This window comes from Phocoena sinus, chromosome 3, assembly GCF_008692025.1.
Source record: "Phocoena sinus isolate mPhoSin1 chromosome 3, mPhoSin1.pri, whole genome shotgun sequence".
Lineage (NCBI taxonomy): Eukaryota > Metazoa > Chordata > Mammalia > Artiodactyla > Phocoenidae > Phocoena > Phocoena sinus.
In genome coordinates, this window is record NC_045765.1 from 9,790,592 (window position 1) to 9,811,055 (window position 20,464).

At 52.4% G+C, this 20,464-nt stretch overlaps 3 protein-coding genes across 6 annotated transcripts; 1 reads left to right on the forward strand and 2 right to left on the reverse strand.

Annotated features, from left to right (window-relative positions):
* Window positions 1–2,125: 2,125 nt before the first annotated feature.
* On the forward strand, window positions 2,126–4,888 carry RTBDN (retbindin). 3 transcript variants are annotated; one of them, XM_032627977.1, is made up of 5 exons: window positions 2,126–2,512; window positions 3,049–3,115; window positions 3,230–3,340; window positions 3,884–3,980; window positions 4,416–4,888. In XM_032627977.1, the coding sequence occupies exons 1-5, from the start codon at window positions 2,344–2,346 to the stop codon at window positions 4,854–4,856; spliced, it is 885 nt and encodes a 294-aa protein (XP_032483868.1). In that variant the 5' UTR covers window positions 2,126–2,343; the 3' UTR covers window positions 4,857–4,888. The 3 variants fall into 3 exon arrangements, with proteins under 3 accessions (XP_032483868.1, XP_032483870.1, XP_032483869.1); XM_032627979.1 differs by having other exon boundaries at window positions 4,466–4,811; XM_032627978.1 differs by having other exon boundaries at window positions 2,458–2,512; window positions 2,956–3,115.
* An 8,698-nt stretch (window positions 4,889–13,586) lies between these two features.
* Window positions 13,587–20,446, reverse strand: RNASEH2A (ribonuclease H2 subunit A). 2 transcript variants are annotated; one of them, XM_032628129.1, is made up of 10 exons: window positions 20,151–20,446; window positions 18,612–18,817; window positions 17,353–17,746; window positions 17,063–17,134; window positions 16,811–16,937; window positions 16,631–16,718; window positions 15,186–15,323; window positions 14,993–15,080; window positions 13,896–14,019; window positions 13,593–13,787 (listed from the first exon to the last, which is right to left on the reverse strand). In XM_032628129.1, the coding sequence occupies exons 3-10, from the start codon at window positions 17,477–17,479 to the stop codon at window positions 13,658–13,660; spliced, it is 894 nt and encodes a 297-aa protein (XP_032484020.1). In that variant the 5' UTR covers window positions 17,480–17,746; window positions 18,612–18,817; window positions 20,151–20,446; the 3' UTR covers window positions 13,593–13,657. The 2 variants fall into 2 exon arrangements, with proteins under 2 accessions (XP_032484021.1, XP_032484020.1); XM_032628130.1 differs by lacking the exons at window positions 15,186–15,323; window positions 20,151–20,446 and having other exon boundaries at window positions 13,587–13,787; window positions 18,612–19,942.
* On the reverse strand, window positions 18,618–20,301 carry LOC116750653 (thrombospondin type-1 domain-containing protein 8-like). Its single transcript, XM_032625581.1, has 2 exons — window positions 20,151–20,301; window positions 18,618–18,817 (listed from the first exon to the last, which is right to left on the reverse strand). Exons 1-2 carry the CDS (start codon window positions 20,299–20,301, stop codon window positions 18,618–18,620), a joined length of 351 nt encoding a protein of 116 aa, XP_032481472.1.
* Window positions 20,447–20,464: the final 18 nt, after the last annotated feature.

Sequence of the window (20,464 nt, forward strand, 5' to 3'; positions counted from 1 at the left end):
GAGGCACAGCCTAGAGGCTGGACAGATAAGACCCACGAGCACCCTGGACTACCCCAAGATGAACCGGAGGAAGGCTAGGTCCACTGAGTACTGGTTGCTGAAGCTTCCAGGACATCAGTGGGTGCCCTTAGAGGGGCCAGGAGACAGTGCCTCCTGATTAATTTACTCAACAGGTATTGAGCACCTACTGTGTGCAAAGCTGTGTTTTGGATTCTGGGAGTACATCAGTAAAAGAGACAGACAAAACCTCTGCACTAGTCCGAGAAAAGAGGAAGAGAGATTTGTGGTAGTACTCATTGCTCACAAAAACACATATGCAAACTCTACAAGCACAGGCACGCACACACACTGTGCAAATACACACACAAACACGAAAGTACCAACACATGCTCAACAAACAGACTCGCATATACCCATTCACACACCCTGCAAACACATACTCCACAAAAACACATATTCTGCAAATACACACACATACAAACACATACTCAGCAAACACAAACTCACAAACACATGTAATCATTTGCAAACATGCAGTTAGCACATAGACACAGAGAGTCCTATGCAAACACATAAACACAGAAAACAAACACACACTCAGCAAACACAGAAACACATATTCACATAAACTCACATTCTGGAAACACACGTGCAAACACGTACTTAGAAAACACAGACATACACACACTCGGCAATGCAGGCATACACAAACAACACATACAAACACTCAACACAAGCACACACTCATCGTCCCCAAACCAAAAGAAGCTTAGCTGCACACAAACTCTTGTTCAAAATATAGACTCATTATCCTCCCAATGCAAAACATGGACACACATACACACACTCACATACCCACTGGAGGGCTGTTTTTCTCTTCTTTTCTATTTTATTTTATTTTAGAGGGCTGTTTTTTCTTACTGGACTCCCCCACTAAACTATCAGCTCTATGAGGGTTGAGATTTTCATGTCTTAGTCACTACACTGCATCCCCAGAATCTGGCACACACTAGGTGCTCAATAAATGTTTGTTGAATGAATTGAGGGAATGTTTGCAGGGACACAAATTCACAGAAACTGCAAAGGGGCACACACACATACACACACACACACACACACATGTCAGATGGAGTCCTACATCTTCTCCACACATGACAACACCTTCTTGTTCACTCATTGTCAACATTCATGGTCAATAACCTTTGTCCAGTGACCTATTCACAATATTTTTGCAGAACATCTATCCTCATCCTTCATCCCCCTCCCCTTCATTTATTATCTGATTCTTACTCAACCGGACACACTTGGCTCTTGGAACAATTACAGACCTCCTTACCCAGATTTTGAGCACACACACACACCACACACTAAAGAGATGCACATAAACATATCGTCACACAACAAACACACATACCCACTCAATACATACACAGACACAAAACACACCCTCATCCCCCCCCCACACACACCCTCATCCATCTCCTCACACATATACAGAGTTTAAGCCACAAGCTCAACATAAAGACAAACACAAGGATATATACACACCAGCCTCAGATCCTCTGGTCTTTGGTCAGCTGGAGCAGAGGGCGGGGCGATGGGAAACCCCTCCCCTGCATCAAACCACGCCCCTTTCAGCTGTTTTCTGGATTTGACCCTGAAGTGTCTCAGCGGTGCCCTAGACTCCAGTCCGGATAACAGGTGAGGGGTGGCCCGAGGGGGCAGAGAGGGGGAGGGAATTGCCTTGTCTTCACAGATCCCTAGTTCCCCCTGCCCTGGGGCCTTTGGATCCCACTGGCAGAATCCCAGTCCTGCCACAGCCAAGCTTGGGTCCAGAGGTCCAGCCCTGGGTGTCAGCCCCTAAGCTGATTGTGGGCCGAGAGAAGGTGACCATGAAAGGGGCCAGCAGGGATCAAGAGGGAGGGAGGAGACTGGGCAGAAGAGAAGGAAGAATTACTGGACAAGAGGGGGGTTTGGAAGATCTGGGGAGGTCCCTTTAGAGGACAGAGGAGGTTGCCTGAGGGCCCATAGGGTGGGAGATCCCGCTTTGGGTCGGGGTGGGGGGGAAGGGAATCATCGTCAAACACGGGTGGGGGCACTTGCACCTGAAGGGATGGAGGGGACATGAGTCTGATGGGGGTGGGGCTCCTTGGTCAGAGACAGACCTTGGTGGCCCCCGGGGATTTGAGGGTTCTTGGCTACTGCTTCCTCATCAGCTGCCCATTCTCTGCTCTGCCTGGCACTGTCTCCTGGCTGCGCATCAGGACAGTGCCACCCTGAGCTACCAGACAGGGACAGCTGAACTTCACCCCGTATCCCAGCTGACTCTTATCTCAGGTGGACATGGCCTGCAGGGGTTGCACTCGACCCAGGGGCCTGGCCTGGGCCCTGCAACTGACCCTGGCATGGATCCTGCTGGGGGCTTGTGGAGGGAGCCACCCACTCCCAGCTAGATCCCAGAGACACCATAGGCTGGCGACCAATTTGGGCACAAGCCAGCTGCACCTGGCAGGTAAGCATTCCAGACTCTGCCTAAACTCTAACAACCAGAAACCCCAACTCAACCATAACAATGCCAGAATTTCCTTTGGAGAGGGGTTTAGGGTGACCGGAGGAGGCACCTGGGTCTAGTGGTGGTTAAACAGCACAAATTGCCTAGGTTCAAATCCCAACTCTGCCACTTCATAGCTGTGTGACCCGGGGCAAATCACTTAACCTCTCTGAGCCTCAGGTGGGCCATTAAGAAAGGAGGAGAAATAATAGACCTACCTCGTAAGGATGTTGTAAAAGAGTATATGTAAGTATATGAGAATTTATATCCCCACCAGGGTTGTCATAAATGATAAGCTGATTATGATTAGTGATTATTTCTTGAAGCTCCATTTGCATCCCAAGCGAAGTGTCTTTAACTTTTATGTTTGAGAGAACATATATAATTGGGGTCTCCCCGTTCAGAGGAACCCCAAGCCTTGGTTCCCCAACCCTACCTGAGGATCCAAGATGGCAACTCACTGGAGTCCCCTTCTCCATGACACTCTTGTCCCTCAGAGATGAACACACCAGAGGCATCGGACCCTGGGATCGTCTCAGGGAGCTGTGGGGAGCTGAGCCCCGGGTAAGTACAGCCACCTCCAGTGTTTCCTTGTGTTCTTTGCTCAAGTTGCCCCGACCAGGGGACAGAGCCCTTGCGCATCTTGACCTATCTGGGCCTGTCTCTCCCGATGTCCAGGTGTGAATCCTTCCTGGGACACCTCCAGGTTGCCCTCCGCAGTCGTTTCCACCTGCTGCTATTGGGGGTACGCCAGACACAGCCTCTCTGCTCGGAGCTCTGCGATGCCTGGTAGGAGAGGCGGGGCGTGAGGGGTGTGGCCTATGGCTTGGGCGGGGCCGAACGGGGGATCTGCAGCTTGATCCTCCGGGTGCCTGAAGGGGCGTGGCCTGCGTCCAAAGCCGCCAAGGTGTACAGGACGAGGTCTGGTGTTAGAGGCTAGGTAGAAAGGGACGGGGCCTGTGGAGGACCCGCTGCTAAGACTGGCACTACAGAGGACTGGCCTTCCATGGAGCTGGCTTTTTTTTTTTTTTTTTTTTTTAAGGGGAGGGCCTCTTGATTGAAAAGAGAAGCTAAAAGGGTGGGGCTGGCCTGGAATAGATGGTCTGAGGTCGGCAGGGATGAGGTCTGAAGTGACAGACCCCTGGTAAGTTTAGAGAATATGGGGCAGGCTGAAATCTGGGGGATGGCTTTTGTAGGAGCGTGGTTCTAAGAGGCGGTGCCTGGATCTGGGGAAGGGACATACCAGGGGCAAAACCTTGGAGACCAGGAATCCCACTAGGACGTGGCTGCGGAACCTTCACCCACCTTCTTTTCTCCACACACCACCCCCAGGTTTGCCACCTGCGAAAGTGATATCATCTGCAGCCCGACTTGGCTCCCACTCCTAGAAAAGAGGGGCTGCGAGCCTGGCTGCACCACCTATGGGCAGGTGAGCATGGGACAGAGGAAGCCAGGAAGAGACTGATACTTCCCCTCACTATGTCCTGGGTTAGCCCGTCTAGGTCCCAGAGTCCGGACTGGCACTCCCAAGGCCCCCACTCCCATCCTTCCCGCTTCCACAGCCCAATCTCCATAGTAGGATATGCCTGTAGCCTCCCTAAGGCCCACTGAGTCCGGATTTGCCCTCCCCAAAGGACGGTCTCTGCTCTAGGCCCGTCCACAGTACCCCTGGAAGGCCCAGAAACCCGAGTCTCCTTCTCCAAGGCCCCAGCCTTAATCTGGTTCTCCGCCACCCGAGCCCCCTGGGACCCAGTAAGACCTCGCACTCCCCAAGGCCCCCCCCCGACTATGGCCCTGCCCCCAGGCTCCCAGGATGACCTAGAGGTGAGAATTTCCTGCCCTAAGATCGCGCCGCTGCCCCCAGGGTATCCGGACTCCACCAACTCGGACCCAAACTTCACCCCTTCCCGCCAGACTTTTGCTGACGGAGCGGAACTTTGCCGCTCGTTTCTGGGCTACGCGGTACCAGTGGCGGATCCTGGCTCTGGTCACTGCCTCAACATTTCCATCTCGGTGCTGCCGCGTCCCAGACACGCACGGAGGGCCCGGGAAAGCACTTTCCGGCGCTCCCGACGCCCTCGCACCTGGATCCTGGACGCTGCGAGCAGCGGAAGTGGCAGTGGAAGTGGCAGCGGCCCCTAGGGGGCGCCTGGCCTTGAATGGAAGATGCACCCCCTCTCCCCACCTCCGGCCCCGCCCCTCAAGACACCCAGAGTCCCACCCCTGTCCCTCTCTGCATTCTAGTTTCCAGAGTCCCATCCTTCCTCTCTGGGGCCCCAGAGACGCCCCTCTTCAGATTATTTGAGAAATAACCCAATTGTAGTTCATTGTTTTCCTCACCCCCCTGAATAAAGTCGCCAGTTAGAGCACGTGATGTGGCTGCTTTTTGGGGGAAGTAAGTGCAAAGGAGAGTTGCCAGAAAGTGATAGTTGTCTCTCAAATCTTCAGGTGCTAAAGTTAGCGACTGATTCACAGGAGCATGTAAATGAGGGCTTGTCTACACCCTGGAGCATCAGTCACAACTTGGAATATCCAGGTGTCAGAAGTGGGGAGGAGGACTTCCTGGTGGCCAGTGGTTAAGAATCCACCTGTCGGGCTTCCCTAGTGGCGCAGTGGCTGAGAGTCCGCCTGCCGATGCAGGGGACACGGGTTCGTGCCCCGGTCCGGGAAGATCCCACATGCCGCGGAGCGACTGGGCCCGTGAGCCATGGCCGCTGAGCCTGCGCGTCCGGAGCCTGTGCTCCGCAATAGACGAGGCCACAACAGTGAGAGGCCCGCGTACGGCAAAAAAAAAAAAAAAAAAAAAGAATCCACCTGTCAATGCAGGGGACCCAGGTTCGATTCCTGGTCCAGGAAGATCCCACATGTAGTGGAGCAACTAAGCCCGTGCACCACAACTACCGAGCCTGCACTCTAGAGCCCGCGAGCCAAAACTACTGAGCCTGTGCGCCTAGAGCCCGTGCTCCACAATAAGAGAAGCCACAGCAATGAGAAACCCGCGTACCACAATGAAAATTAGCCCCTGCTCTCCACAACTAGAGAGAAAGCTCACACGTAGCAACGAAGACCCAATGCAGCCCAAAATTAATTAAAACAAAACAAAAACAAAACACCGCTGGGCCTGTTTAATCAGAGGCGAAGGCCATAAAGGGTTTCTGGAGGTCTGTACAAGTCAGGAAGCTTCTTGGTGGGACTGGTGGCACACAGTGGGAGAGCACACCTCCTCTCCTTGTCAGTCCCTCTTCTGGACCCCTCCCCATTTTTAAAAAATTTATTTATTTTTGGCTGCGCTGGGTCTTCGTTGCTGTGCACAGGCTTTCTCTCTAGTTGCAGTGAGGGGGGGCTACTCTTCATTGGGGTGCGCGGGCTTCTAATTGCAGTGGCTTCTCTTGTGGAGCACCGGCTCTAGGCGCGTGGGCTCAGTAGTTGTGGCGCACGGGCTTAGCTGCTCCGCAGCATGTGGGAATCTTCCCAGACCAGGGATCGAACCCGTGTCCCCTGCATTGGCAGGCGGATTCTTAACCACTGTGCCACCAGGTAAGTCCCAAGGGTGTCTTCTTCTTTCCTTCCTCCGCTTCTCCCAAATGTCATTCCTGGACCTAAAGCAAAGGACTTACTCAGATTCAGGATTTGGGTTGTAAACACACTGTAACCACTGGACCGCCAGGAAAGTCCCATGTAAGCACTACCCTTCATCCTCCTCCTTATCCACAGGCTCTAGGAGAACCAGTTTCCTCACCTGGAAACAGGGGCAATATCCCTTTTAGTTCTATTCAATAGAGCAAGATTGGTGGATGCCTCGTGTGTCCAGGCACTGTGTTAAGATAGATAGATCAGGCCCATTCCCTGACCTCAGTGACGGCGAAATAGCATAAGCAGCAAAGTGTCCCACTGGGAGAGTAGTAGACAGGCATCTTTCAGATGCCAGAGACAAACTCAGTTCAAAGTGCCTTTAGCCAAGACAGTGATAAGCTTCAGGAATGGCTGTCTCTAGGTTCTTAAATGATGTTACGAATCTATCTGTATATATATTTTTTCTTGGCTGTACTCTGGGACAGGATCTCCTCACAGTAGCAAAGATGGACCAGCAACTCCATGATTTTGTTGATTAAAATGGGCCTATTTCTCTGTAAAACCAGCAAAGTTCCCAGGGCTGGCTCTCATTGATCCAGCCTCCTCATAAGCCCATTACCAAGCCAATAATTGTGTCAAGGGGCGCGCTGTACTCTCACTGGCCTGATTTGGGTTATGCTTGTACCTAAACGTCCACGGTGGGGTGAGCTCCATCTGAACCACATGGACTGATGATGGGGGAGGGGTGTCCCCCCCCTAAAGAAAATCAGGTGATGAAAGCAGGAGAAGGGGAAGGAGTGCTGGTCAGGGAGTCATGATATATTGACCACAGAGACTGGTGGTTATGACCTTGACTCTGTAGTGTATCTACCTGGGTTCACATCCCAGTTCTACCGTTTACTCACTCTGTAACCTTGGGCATGTTGCCCAGCACTTATGAGCCTCAGTTTCTTCATGTGTAAAATGGGGATAATAATTGCTCCTCTCGTAGGGTTATTGGGAGAATCGAATGAGTTTATGCAAGTCGTTATGGTTATGCATCACTGTGTAACAAACAACCCCAAACTTAATGGTGTAAAACAGCAATCATTATCTTTCATGGTTCTGGAGTTTCCCTGGGCTCAGCTGGATGGCTATTGTTCAAGGTCTCTCATGCAGTTGCAGAGAGTGGCTGGGGCAGAGTCACACTCAACGTATCTGGTGGTTGGTACTGGCTCTTGCCTTGAACCTCAGCTAGGGCTGTCAGCCAGAATTAACTACACGTGGCCAATCATAGTGGCTTGGGCTTCCTCATAACATGGCGTTTGGGTTCTAAAGGTACATGTCCCAAGAAAGAGAGCCAGGTGGAAGTTGTCTCACCTTTGACGACCTAGCCTTAGAAGTCAAACTGTGCTGGAATTCCCTGGCTGTCCAGTGGTTAGGACTCGGCACTTTTCACTGCTGGGGCCCAGGTTCAACCCCTGCTCAGTAAACTAAGATCCTGCAAGCCAGGTGGTGAGGCCAAAACAAAACAAAAAAAGGTCACACGGTGTCACCTCTGCTTTCTATTCACTAACGTAAGTCACTAAAGACAAAAGGGAGGTGCCCGAGACTCCACCTCCAAATGGGAAGGATGTCAAATACAATGCTTAGAAAGTGACTGGCACGTAATTAATTAACACTCAATAAATGCAGACATCATCCATGATCACTGTTGTTGTTGATGATGTTTTATATGTACTGTTATTGTGACAAGGAGGATAAGCAGGTATTCAAGGAAGAGGAGTGAGGTAAGCCTTTGAAGGAGCTCCAGGTAGATGACCAGAACACAGGGAAGGGCGTTTCAAGCAGGCCTGAAGATTTCAGGTTCTGGGGAACTCCCAGCTGCTCAAAACGCCTGGAACAGAGCATGGGAGCTGGGGTCAGATCACAGAAGGACGTGAATGCCTTGCAAATCACTTGGACCTGTTGATAAGGGGTATGAGAGCCATGGAAGGTTTAAGCAGGGGAAAGTTCATCAGACTGACACTCTTGCTTACAAGCAGGTCTGGGGGAGGGTGAGACTGGAGGTGAGGGGCACCAGTAAGGACCTTGGGACGAGAACTGAAAGATGGGCAGAAGGGGATGAATGAGAGAGAGTCAGAGGAATAACCCACAAGGCTGTCCTGAGGAGAGTGGGACTGATCATTTGAAACTTTCAAGAAGCAGGGGTTGTTTTCAACCTCATTTGAAATAATACCCTGGGGATCTTTGGCAGGTTTGGTGTGGGACTCTGAACTTCACATTTCTTTCTATTTTTTTTTTCTAGCCATATTTAATTATTAAATACAACTGTATTTATTTGTGACCGGCTTATACCTGCTTTGTGGGTTTTTTTAAATTAATTAATTTATTTTATATTTATTTTTGGCTGTGTTGGATCTTCGTTTCTGTGTGAGGGCTTTCTCCAGCTACAGCGAGTGGGGGCCACTCTTCATCGCGGTGTGCGGGCCTCTCACTGTCGTGGCTTCTCCCGTTGCGGAGCACAGGCTCCAGACGCGCAGGCTCAGTAGTTGTGGCTCACAGGCCCAGCCGCTCCGCGGCATGTGTGATCTTCCCGGACCAGGACACGAACCCATGTCCCCTGCATTGGCAGGCGGATTCTTTTTTTTTTTTTTTTTTTTTTTGGGGAGGCGGATTCTTAACCACTGCGCCACCAGGGAAGCCCCTCTTTCTATTTTTTTTTTTTTGACTCACATATTCATTCTTTATTTCCCACCCAATTCCATCTTGTGATTCTCTTGGTTCTCTATCACGGTCTTTGGAAGGTTGTCTCAGTTCCAAATAGCTGGACTCCACATTTTGTACTCCCTGGTGAGCTTGATGCTGCTGGTCTGGGAACCCCACTTTGAATAGCCAAGGATCCCTAGACTTTTGTTAGTAGAAATATTTGCGAGTTACAGCTTTAGGGTACCCACTCGTTTCTGCTTGTCACCAGATGGGAAGAAAGAGGCGAGCAGTTTCTCCTTATCTTTTTTTTTTAAATATTTATTTATTTATTTTTGGCTGCATTGGGTCTTAGTTGCAGCATGCTGGATCTTTCGTTGCGGCATGCGGGATCTCTCGTTGCGGCGCATGGGCTCTTCATTGCGGTGCACGGGCTTTTCGTTGCAGTGCACAGGCTCAGTAGTTGCTGCATGTGGACTGAGTTGCCCCCCCGCATGTTGGATCTTAGTTCCCCAACCAGGGGTTGAACCAGTGTCGCCTGCATTGCAAGACTGATTCTTTTTTCTTTTAAATAAATTTATTTATTTATTTATTTTTGGCTGCATTTGGTCTTCACGGCTGCGCACAGGCTTTCTCTAGTTGCGGCAAATGCGGGCTACTCTGTTGTGGTGCGCAGGCTTCTCACTGCGGTGGCTTCTCGTGTTGTGGAGCACGGGCTCTAAGCACGAGGGCTTCAGTAGCTGTGGCTCACGGGCTCCAGAGCGCAGGCTCAGCAGTTGCGGCACACGGGCTTAGCTGCTCCGCGGCATGGGGGATCTCCCCGGACCAGGGATCGAATCGTGTCCCCTGCACTGGCAGGTGGATTCTTAACCATTGCGCCACCAGGGAAGTCCCTGAAAGGCTGATTCTTAATCACTGGACCACCAGGGAAGTCCCTCTCCTTATCTTACCAAGGCAAATTCCATCAGCAGTCAGAGGGCCTATAATTTCAAGATGAATTGTAATTTTAATAATTCTGAGAAGGAAAGAGGCAAGTCTGAGATACTCTGCATATATGGCATAGAAAACGGCAGAATTACAAATGGAATCAGGTTCTGTAATGTTTTGCAACTATAGTGACAACCACAGGCAGAGGCGTGAATAGAAGATGGCTTTAGGTAGGAAAATGGGGTGGACATGGCTCCTCCCCAAGGTCTGCCCTCATCACCTCTGCTCTAGGGCCTTCTTATAGCCAGGTACTCTCATCTCAGGGTCTCTGCACTTGGGCCTTCATCACCTCTGCTCTAGGGCCTTCTTATAGCCAGGTACTCTCATCTCAGGGTCTCTGCACTTGGGCCTTCATCACCTCTGCTCTAGGGCCTTCTTATAGCCAGGTAGGGTCTCTGCACTTGCTGTTCCCACATTAGAACCCCTTTACCCTCCTGTTATCTGTTCCACCCCTCTCACCCTTCAGATCTCGGCCAGTCAGGTCCTCAGTCTCTATGAGCCCCAGGCTGGAGCTGGCCTCCCCATACGCACTCCAGGGTCCCTCTGTCCTCAATGGGAGGTTTGGGACCCTTTATGGCTGGTCAGCACGGGCTTCCCCTGTCCAGCACGGGACGCGCAGAGCGCAGAGGTGCTCTCTCATGAATTGAACTGCACCCACTGCCCCCCAACAAATTCGTATGTTGAAGCTGTAACCCCCAGTACCTCCGAATGTAACTATATTTAAAGATAAATCTGTAAAGAGGCAACTAAGGTAAAATGAGGTCCCATGAGTGGGGCCTAATCCAATGAGTGGAGTCCTTATAAGTAGCAATTAGGACACAGACACACACAGAGGGATGTGATGACATGGGAAAAAGATGGCCATCTACAAGCCAAGGAGAGAGGCCTCAGAAGAAACCAACTCTGCTGATACGTTTATCTTGGACTCTCAGCCTCCAGAACTGTGAGAAAATTAATTTCTGTTGGTTAAGTGTCCCAGTCTATGATATTTCTTATGGCACCCTTGGCTGACTAATAATACACACTCCATAATACTCCCACCATGCCCCGGGTTTCTGTTATCAGAGCATTTATTACAAAGTGAAGAGCCATTCTCTCTTCCTTTCCATTAAAATCTCACTATTCTGGTGACTTCCCTGGTGGTCCAGTGGTTAGGACTCTGTGCTTCCACTGCAGGGGGCACGGGTTTCGATCCCTGGTTGGGGAACTAAGATCCCACATGCCGCATGGCGTGGCCAAAACAATTAATTAATTTTAAAAATATCAGTCTTACTGTTCAGGAGTTCCCTGGTGGTCTAGTGGTTAGGATTCAGTGCTTTCACTGTTGTGGCCCAGATTCAGGGAACTGAGATCCTGTAAGACTTGTGGCCAAAAAATAAAAAAACAAAAAAAAGTGAAATAAAATCCTACTGTTTACTGTTCAAGTCAAGGTTGTGGGGGGAGGGTCAACAGTGGGGAGGATGGGAGGATATGGAGCCTCTCCCAACCCCCAGGAACCAATTTTTGACTCTTTACCCCAGATATTCCATTCCCCTCGCCACGGATTACTTCAGGCATAGACATGTCCTACCTTCAGCTAGGAAGGGACAGGGTGGCTGCTTGGAGATGAGGCCTTTGGAGGTTGGGATGTGATGTCTGGAGCTGCTGCAGCCATCTTGGTACGATAAGAGGTTAAAAAAAAAACCCACCAAAATTGGCAAAACAGAAGATGGATTAAAAAAAGTGTCTTGGGCCTCCCCTGGTGGCACAGTGGTCGACAGTCCACCTGCCGATGCAAGGGACACGGGTTCGTGCCCTGGTCCGGGAAGATCCCACATGCCGCGGAGCGGCTGGGCCCGTGAGCCATGGCCGCTGAGCCTGTGCGTCCGGAGCCTGTGCTCTGCAACGGGAGAGGCCGCAGCGGTGAGAGAGGCCCGCGTACCAAAAAAAAAAAAAAAGTGTCTTTGATGTTGCTGAGCCACCTGACTTCCAGACTTCTCATGGAGTGAGATAAACCTGTTCTGGTGCAGGCAAAGCTGTGAGAGAAAGAAGTGCTCACCTATTGCTCATGGGAGTGCCATCGAGTACAAGCCTCCACAGAGGGGAATTTGGAAATACCTCTCCAAATTACAAACCACACAGACCCTCTAACCCAGGAAACCTACACCTGGAAATTTTTCTAAAGACAAAACAGTGTGAGAAATGGTGGCAAACCTGTCATTCCCTGCTGTACAAGTTTAACAGCAAGATGGGGGGCAAATCAAGGTCTATTAAAAGGTGTTAAGGGATTCCCTGGTGGCACAGTGGTTGAGAATCTGCCTGCCAATGCAGGGGACATGGATTCAAGCCCTGGTCCGGGAAGATCCCACATGCCGTGGAGCCACAAAGCCCGCGCAACACAGCTACTGAGCCTGTGCTCTAGAGCCTGCGAGCCACAACTACTGAAGCCCATGTGCCTAGAGTCTGTGCTCAAGAGAAGCCACCACAATGAGAAGCCCTCGCACCACAACCAAGAGTAGCCCCCACTCGCTGCAACTAGAGAAAGCCCTCGCGCAGCAACGAAGACTCAACGTAGCCAAAAATAAATTAAAAAAAAAAAAAAAAGGTGTTAAATAAACTATAGGACAGTCACACCACAGAGGAATCTGCAGCTGTAATGGGAACAAGGAAGGTTTTTAGACACCTATTTGGAATTATCTCCAAGATATATGTGGTAAAAAGAGCTATGCACACTACCTAAGGAATACTTTGTTTTCATTTGTGTAAAAAAAAAACCTTCAGTTAAGATGTATCTGTATGGGCTTCTCTGGTGGCGCAGTGGTTGAGAGTCCGCCTGCCGATGCAGAGGACACGGGTTCATGCCCCGGTCCGGGAAGATCCCACATGTCGCGGAGTGGCTAGGCCCGTGAGCCATGGCCGCTGAGCCTGTGCGTCCGGAGCCTGTGCTCTGCAACCGGAGAGGCCACAACAGTGAGAGGCCCGCGTACTGCAAAAAAAAAAAAAAAAAACAGATGTATCTGTATGTATGTTTGTAACATGCCAGGATATCTCCAGAGGACCTAGAAGGCACCTGCTATGGTCTGAATATTTGTGTCCCCCCCCAAATTCATATGTTGAAATCCTAACCCCCCAAAGAAGATGGTGTTAGGAGGTGGGACCTTTGGGAGGTGATTAGGTCATGTGTGTGGAGCTCTCTCATGAGTGGGATTAGTGCCCTTATAAAAGGGACCCCACAGAGACTCCTCACCACTTCCACCATGTGAGGACACGGCGAGATGGCAGTCTGTGACCTGGAAGAGGGCCCTCCCCCAAAGCTGACTGTGCTGGTACCCTGATCTTGGACTTCCAGGCTCCAGAACTGTGAAAAATAAATATACATTGTTTACAAGCTGCCCAGCCTGTGGTATTCCATTACAGCAGCCCACAAAGGACTGAGACACCCCAGTAAGCCCACCAGGGTGCTGTGGGTAGGATGGGAGGGAAGCTTCTCAGCATACTCCTTAATTTTGCTTCAAATATACCATGCATTTAAAAAATCAAATCAGGGGCTTCCCTGGTGGTCCAGTGGTTAAGACTCCGCACTCCCAATAGAGGGGACCCGGGTTCAATCCCTGGTCAGGGAATTAGATCCCGCGTGCCGCAACTAAGATCCCAGCGCAGCCAAATAAATATTTAAAAAAATCAAATCAAATCAATCAATCAATGTCCATCCTGTTTCAGTTCTAGAAGTCAACAACTCGGTCCAGATGCAGACAGAGCACACCTCCACCCTACCACCACCCCAAAACAGAACCTCCACACTTAGTTTTCCTTGAAGAATTTTAATCACAAACTGGGGGTGGGGTGGGTGTGGGAGCAGGTAAAGGGAGTACAGGCTGGCTGCTAGAGAATGGTGGCTGACTCCAGGCCCCGCTCCTGGAAGTACCGATGGGGGAGGCGGGGGCGGGGGCCTTCGCTGAAGTACGACTTGATCCTCCTAAGTCCCTCCTGATCCCCCGTCTGCGAGTCCTCCCTATGGGAGAGAGATGGCGACACTGACTTCTGGGGGATCGGCCCTCTCAGGCAGCGCTGAGCCCTGGCTTCTCACCCTCCTTCCTCATAGCACCTCCAGGATACCTACCATGTAACGTCTTCTGCCTCCTTCTCCAGGATGCTCTGGGCTGTGCGCCAACTGAACCGGACAAACTGGGGGAAGCCGAACACAGGGTCCACATGCTCCCTCAACCACGCTTTTGTCTTGGGATCTGGGGGAAGGGGAGGGTGGACAATGTGATAGCCCTGAGCCCTGCCATAATGTCCCAGCTTCTCAGCTTGGCATCTGAGGCCCTACCACCTCATCTCAGTCCTCCTCTGGAGTACCTGAAGCACTGCCCACTGTCTGAGACATCCTCCTGCCTCAGGACCTTTGCACAAGCAGTTCCCCCCGACTCTTTGCCTGGCCAACAGTTGCTTATGGTGCAGTTTAAGGAGACTGCCCTTGAGACATCTCCCTTACCTCCCCAAGGACATGAGGCATTGAACCAGCATTTGTGGACCACTGAGTTAATGCCCATCTCTCCCATGTAACCACGAACTCAGTGGGCACAAGGAGGTCCTTGTTTGTCTTGCTCATGGCTGAATCTTCAGGCCTTGGCCCTGCAGGTCACATACCAGGTGTTCAGTAAGCAATGAACACTGCCCAAAGTGTCTTTGGCCTGGACCTGGTTTCCTCCCTTTGGCCTCACCTAAGTTCCAATCCTAGACTTGCTGTGTTACCCCACCCAACTGCCAAAGGGTTCCTTGAACCCAGCCACTGAATCTTTGCCTCTGCCCTTGTGTGTCTTTGGGAGGGTTGGAGGGGAGGGGCACAATCATTTCCACTTTACAAACAGAGACTGAGCCTCCCAATGAAGAGAAAACAATGGATTCAAGCTGGGACCACTGGACAGGAGCCAGTGCCCCTCACTCTGCCCTTTGCCCCTTAACAAATGGACAGATGCCCATCGTGAGTCTCAGTCCTTCACTGGGGCTCCAGAGACAGAGCAGAGAGGGAGGGAGGGAGGGAGAAGGGAAGAGGGAGTCTGCCAGCTGGAATCCAACTTTGCCACATTGTGGCCATAAGCAAGTGGCCCCCCTGTCCGGGCCTCAGCCTCTTCTGCTGCAGAGTGGGGTGGTCAGAACAACTTAGAAAACCTCAGAAGCATGCCAAGCCTGCCTTTTTAGTTTATTGTCACTCACCATTGGGGTAGCCTGAGCCATAATCAGTGTCCAGGTCCTGCAGTTTTTCCACAAACTTCCAGTTCTTCACAGCCTGGTCTCGGGCCACCTGTGGGCAAGATAGGCACTTGGGATCTCCCTCCCCATGAAGCAGCCATGCTTGCCTCCTGCCAGGGGGATGCTGGGAGCTGGCCATGGCCAGCAGGGGCCTAACCTTGGCACAGATACTGGCGGCACTGACCACGGGATAGAGGGCATCTGCCTTGGCCTTGACTGTCACCTCAACACCAGGAAAGCGCTGCTGCAGCCGCTCCTGGTATGTCTCTGGGGGCCCCACAGTGTCCACAAACACCTGCCGTGGTGACAGAAATGTATTCATTCAACAAACATCCAGAAAAACAACTGTGTAGATGATCCAACTTCACAGCCTTTGCGCTTGATGTTCCTGCTGCCTGGAATACTCGTCTCTCAGCTCATGCCCAGGCTGCGTCTTCCTCTCAGGGGTCTCAGCTCAAATCTCACCCTCTAAAGAGGCTTTTCCTGATCACACTATATCCATTCTACATTTATTAAGCACCTACCTACTGCATGCCATGGGCTGCTCTATGTGTCGGGGACATAGCAGTAAACATGCCAGAGTAGACACCCTGGTGAGGGCCACAGACAAGAAACAGGATAAATAATAAAGAATAAGGGAGATCCAGAAGAGATTATAATTTTAAACAATTTGGGGGTGTTCATGGAAGGTCACTCTGAGGTGGTGACATCTGAATAAAAGGCCTGAAGGAAATGAGCCACAGGGAGATCTGGGAAAGAGTGTTCTAGTGCAAAGGCCCTGAGGTGGGACCATGTCAAGTACGCTGGACAGCAGTACGAGAACCACATGTCTAGAATAGAAATGAGGTCCGAAAAGTAACAAGAAAAGTAATCTCCAGAGCATTTATTATTCTCAAAAAACACCTTTATTTTCTTACCAGCTGCCCATCCATCTCCTCTGATTTGGTCATGAACTCGAGGGCAGGCTCCTTGTCTGTCTGCTTCAGTACTGCATCGTCAGCTCCACATTCCAGCCCTGGACCTCAGCCACCTTCTCAGCAAGGCCTCCCTTGGTACATTCTCTATCTCAAGTATATTTACCCTTGTGATTCTCTCAAAACGGTCTGTTCTTTGCCTTGCAAACTCGATGCAATGCCAACTTATAATCCTCTCTGGTGATTTAATCTCATTCTTCACTTGCCTGTAAACTTTCCTGATTTAATTCCCACTGTGTTCAGAAAATTAAACATCGAGATTTACATTTCAAAAACGTAAATGACTGTCTGCTGTGTGGGGAGCACATTGTAGGGGAGGGGGCTGGAGGAGGATGGGGCAGGTATCCAGGAGGGGAGGGTGCCCTGGGCTAGGATACAGACTGCGGTCGGGGAGAACAGATGTGAGATTCGTTCTAGACACTGAGCCTTTAGAATATGGAAATAGATTAGATGGGGGTGAGGCTGGGGGCCCCACCATGGTCCTCAGTGGGGCACACATTTAAGGTAGGAAAAACAGTAGGACATCAACAGCAGTAAAACACATTCCTGAATCATCCATCGCACTTCTATACTCCTATTTTATCCTGAGGTGGTTAAATGGGGACAATCCAACCAACAGTTAGCTCACCTGGGCCACTTTCACACCTTGGTCCAACGCATACTGCATCAGCCCAGTAGCTGTATCATGAGACAGGGAGTTCAGGTTGTATTTGACCCTGTGGTGGTGGACAGAGCCCAGTCAACATCGTTCCAGCCACCCATCCCTTCCAGCCCATGATGGCTACCCCCCCCCCCCGGGACCCCTCACCGCCCAAGCATGCTGGTAGAGATGAGGTTTGGAGACAGGATGTCCAGTGCCCAGCCCACAAAGTCTCCGTCCTCCTCAATTTTCGCAAAGAGCCTGTGCCGCTCGCTCTCCGACAAGGTCTTTGAGTCTGGGTGGAGGGTTGGGAGAAAAGGGGAGCGGCTGGTTCCCCCGGTTCCTGCTCTCCCCCTCCAGCTTGCACCCGCCCCTGAACATGCCCAGGAACCGCCTCCCTAGATCTACCCCAGGGCTCACCTGCCACCTTCAGGGCCTCCAGATCTGCCAGGCGGGACAGGGGGCAATAGCAGATGGCGTAGACCATGGGGCCTGGGGAAGTGGGGGTCCAAACAGTGAGCCCGTGAAAGCCGCCATCTCTATTCCATCATCACCGCTTTTTTTTTCGGTGCCATCACCAATGCCATCGCCATTACCACTATCACCACCACCACCACCACCCCCGAGTGCGGTGCAATCCCAGCTCCTGTTCCAGTGCAACTTGCATCCACCTTATCACGCCCCTCCCCCACCCGGCCCTGGGGGCGCACCCAGCACCGGGCCCCGGCCCGCTTCATCGACGCCCAGGACGCAGGGCTCCTTGCGGCACACAGAAGGTACAGGCGAGTTCAGGCGACAGCGGCCCGTATTGTCTCTCTCCAGCTCGCTGAGATCCATGCCGCAGCCACCAGCGGCAGGAACAAAGTCTGCAAGGAAAGGTCTCTGCGCGCTTTTTCCGCGGGCCCAGAGGCAGTGCTAGCTCTCGACCAATCGCCGCGCAAGACACGCCCCAAACGTTCCTGCCGCCGTTGTCGTTTGCGCAGCACACGCCGACGTCGCTGCCGTGCAGCTTCCTGGGAATTGTAGTTCCCCAGGCTGACAGCCGAGCTCTGCGGTTGGGGAACTGGATAGGCGGGGTCGCTTTCGGAGCTCCGCCCGCCGGGGCTGGTGGGAGGAGAGGGAAATAAAGGGGAAATTGAGGGAGGCCTTGAAGGATTCGACCCGGTCAGAGCCTAGAAGGTCAGATACCACTAGACTCCCAGAATACGGTGTCCGCATCACTGAGTTCCTGTCCCCCATCTGGTTTCAGGCTCTTTGTACTCGAGGTCCCTGCCACTCCACACAGTCTAAGCCCCCTGGACTAGGTATCCTGGCTCACGCTGGGCTCAAACCTTCGGACTTGGAGTCCCCCAGCTCCCTCCGTAGCTCACCGGGAGAGCCACCCCCCCGCCTCTCGCCTGCTTTCTACCCTCTCTCTCATCCGGGCTAAGTCTCTCCTACCCCCGAACCGAGATCCCAGACCTCTACAGACTCCGGCTCAGAGTCTCCGCCCACCACGCAGGCTCCTTTCCCCTCCATCCCCAGTTCAGGGTTCATGCTCCCGCCCCGTCTCCCACCCTTCTCCCTCTTTCTCCCACGTCTTAGCGAGGAGCACGCCTCCCAGATTTGTCCACCACTCCAACGACATGTCTCTTTCTATTCCCTGCTCTCAACATAGCTCAAGCCCTCAGACTGTGGGTTTCTGTTCCTCATCAGGGTCCCAGTTCCTCCATCTGCGTTTTCCCCTCCCCGCCCCCACCACCTTTCTTCCTTCCTCCTCGGATATCAGCAGGGCTCCCATCTCCTGACTCAGCCCTCCCTTCCCACGCTGCACTCAAGCCCCAGATTTAGTGCCCCATTGTTCCCTCTTCGAGGCCCGCCTCGTATCCGCCCCCCACAGCCCTTCCTCTCTCCCCGCCCACCCTGGGAACCCGCGGCCCCGGATTTGCCCACCAGCCCCGGCCCCGCCTCCTCCGCGCCCGAGGCTCACCCGGGCTCAGGGCCTCCAGTCACAGTCGTTCGGCCCGCAGGATGAACAATCTCGTTGCCGGCAGGGCCGCACCTGAACCAGATTCTCGCGGTCCATGAACACCGGGCCCGGCGCTGTGCCCACAGCCTCGCGGCTGCGCTCCTGCTTGCCCAGGTCGCAGAAACAGCGCCACTTTCCCCACGGGCCAAGGGCAGAGTCTTCCAAGTCTAGGGATGGAGGGCCAGGTAGGAGGGAACCTTTCGCCCCCGCACCCCCAGGGAGGGAGGAGGAGAAAGACACTAACAAATCACAACAGTTCGTATTTGCTCAGTTGTGCTTCTGTGCCAGGTACCCAGCCATAGATTATCTCTAATCTTACCATTAGTCCCAGGTGGGGAAACTGAAACTTAGAGAGAACAAGCCACCCTTCCAACCTCACACAACTGGTGAATGGCCCAGAGGGACTGCAAAATGACACTTCCCACCTGTGCCTGCCTGTCCAGTTGGGAATGTGGTACAACACCCTTGGTGTCCACCATCTGAAGATGACTCCTCTCTTCAGGGCATGACCTTGAGCCTGTCCAACTGGCACAGTGTCACCTGACCAGCAGGGTTGCCAGGTGGTAAATTAAATGACATAATTGTCATAATGAAGGTACCTTAAAGCCCCTGGCGATGTGCTAGTACATAATACAAAAACAATTATTATGATCACTTTCAAAGCAGCTACAACGTTTATTAGACGCCCTTCACAACCCTTCTTTTACTGACTCTTCCCTACAGCCCTAGTTGACAGGTCTTAGCCCAAATCTGTGGCTCACAAAGTCCTGACACCTCATGCCCTCACCAAGCCTCTGCCAGACAACACTGGCCTCTTTCCAGTCCTCTGTCAGGCCTTTCGGCCTTGGCACTTGCTGTTGCAACTCCCTGTTGCACTCTTCCCCCTAAATCTCCGCACTTTGGGCTTTTGCTTGTCATTCCGGCTGCATTGGTTACCTATCTTCAGCCGGGCCTTCTCTGACTTCAGAAGTTTACCTGCACCCTGCCTTTTCTATCTCCGCCTTTCCCAGCACTTATCCATGAGTTTATGGATATGTCTGCGTCGGTATTTATTGCCTGCTCACGTCCCCTCTCCCGGTGTAGGCTGCTTATAGACAGTCTCTATCTCAATTTACAGATGAGAAAACTGAGCCTCAGAGAAAAGTAATCAGCCCGAGGGGCGCCGCCAGTGATAGCTGGCAGAGATTTTTTTTTTTTTTTTGCGGTACGTGGGCCTCTTACTGTTGTGGCCTCTCCCGTTGCGGAGCACAGGCTCCGGACGCGCAGGCTCAGCGGCAATGGCTCACGGGCCTAGCCGCTCCGCGGCATGTGGCATCTTCCCGGACCGGGGCACGAACCCGTGTCCCCTGCATCGGCAGGCGGACTCTCAACCACTGCGCCACCAGGGAAGCCCCTGGGCAGAGATTTGAGGTCCCTGAAGGAGGGTCTATTTGCAGCCAGATGGTGAAGTGGGGCAATGAAGCACCTTTCTGCACTATCACAGCCGCAGCCTGCAGTTACCTTTCTCCAGATGCTGCAGCCGCAGCTGCTCCCAGGTGTCCCCTTCTCCCTGCTCGCCGAAGTATTGGTAGTCGGGGGAAACCTGGGCAGGGGTTGCCAGCAGCAGGAGTATCAGAGGCAGCAACAGTAGTGTCAAACCGCTCCGGGCCATGCCGGACTCAACCGACCCCAGCTCGCTCCAAAGAGGAGCCCCGCGCATCACCCCCGCGGGCCGACGCAGTGGTCGGGGCCGGCGGCTGCGCGTCTCCCCCTGCCGCCCGCGGGCAAGTGGTCGCGGCCGGCTCCTCTTTCCCTCCCCTGCGCTTGCAGTGGAC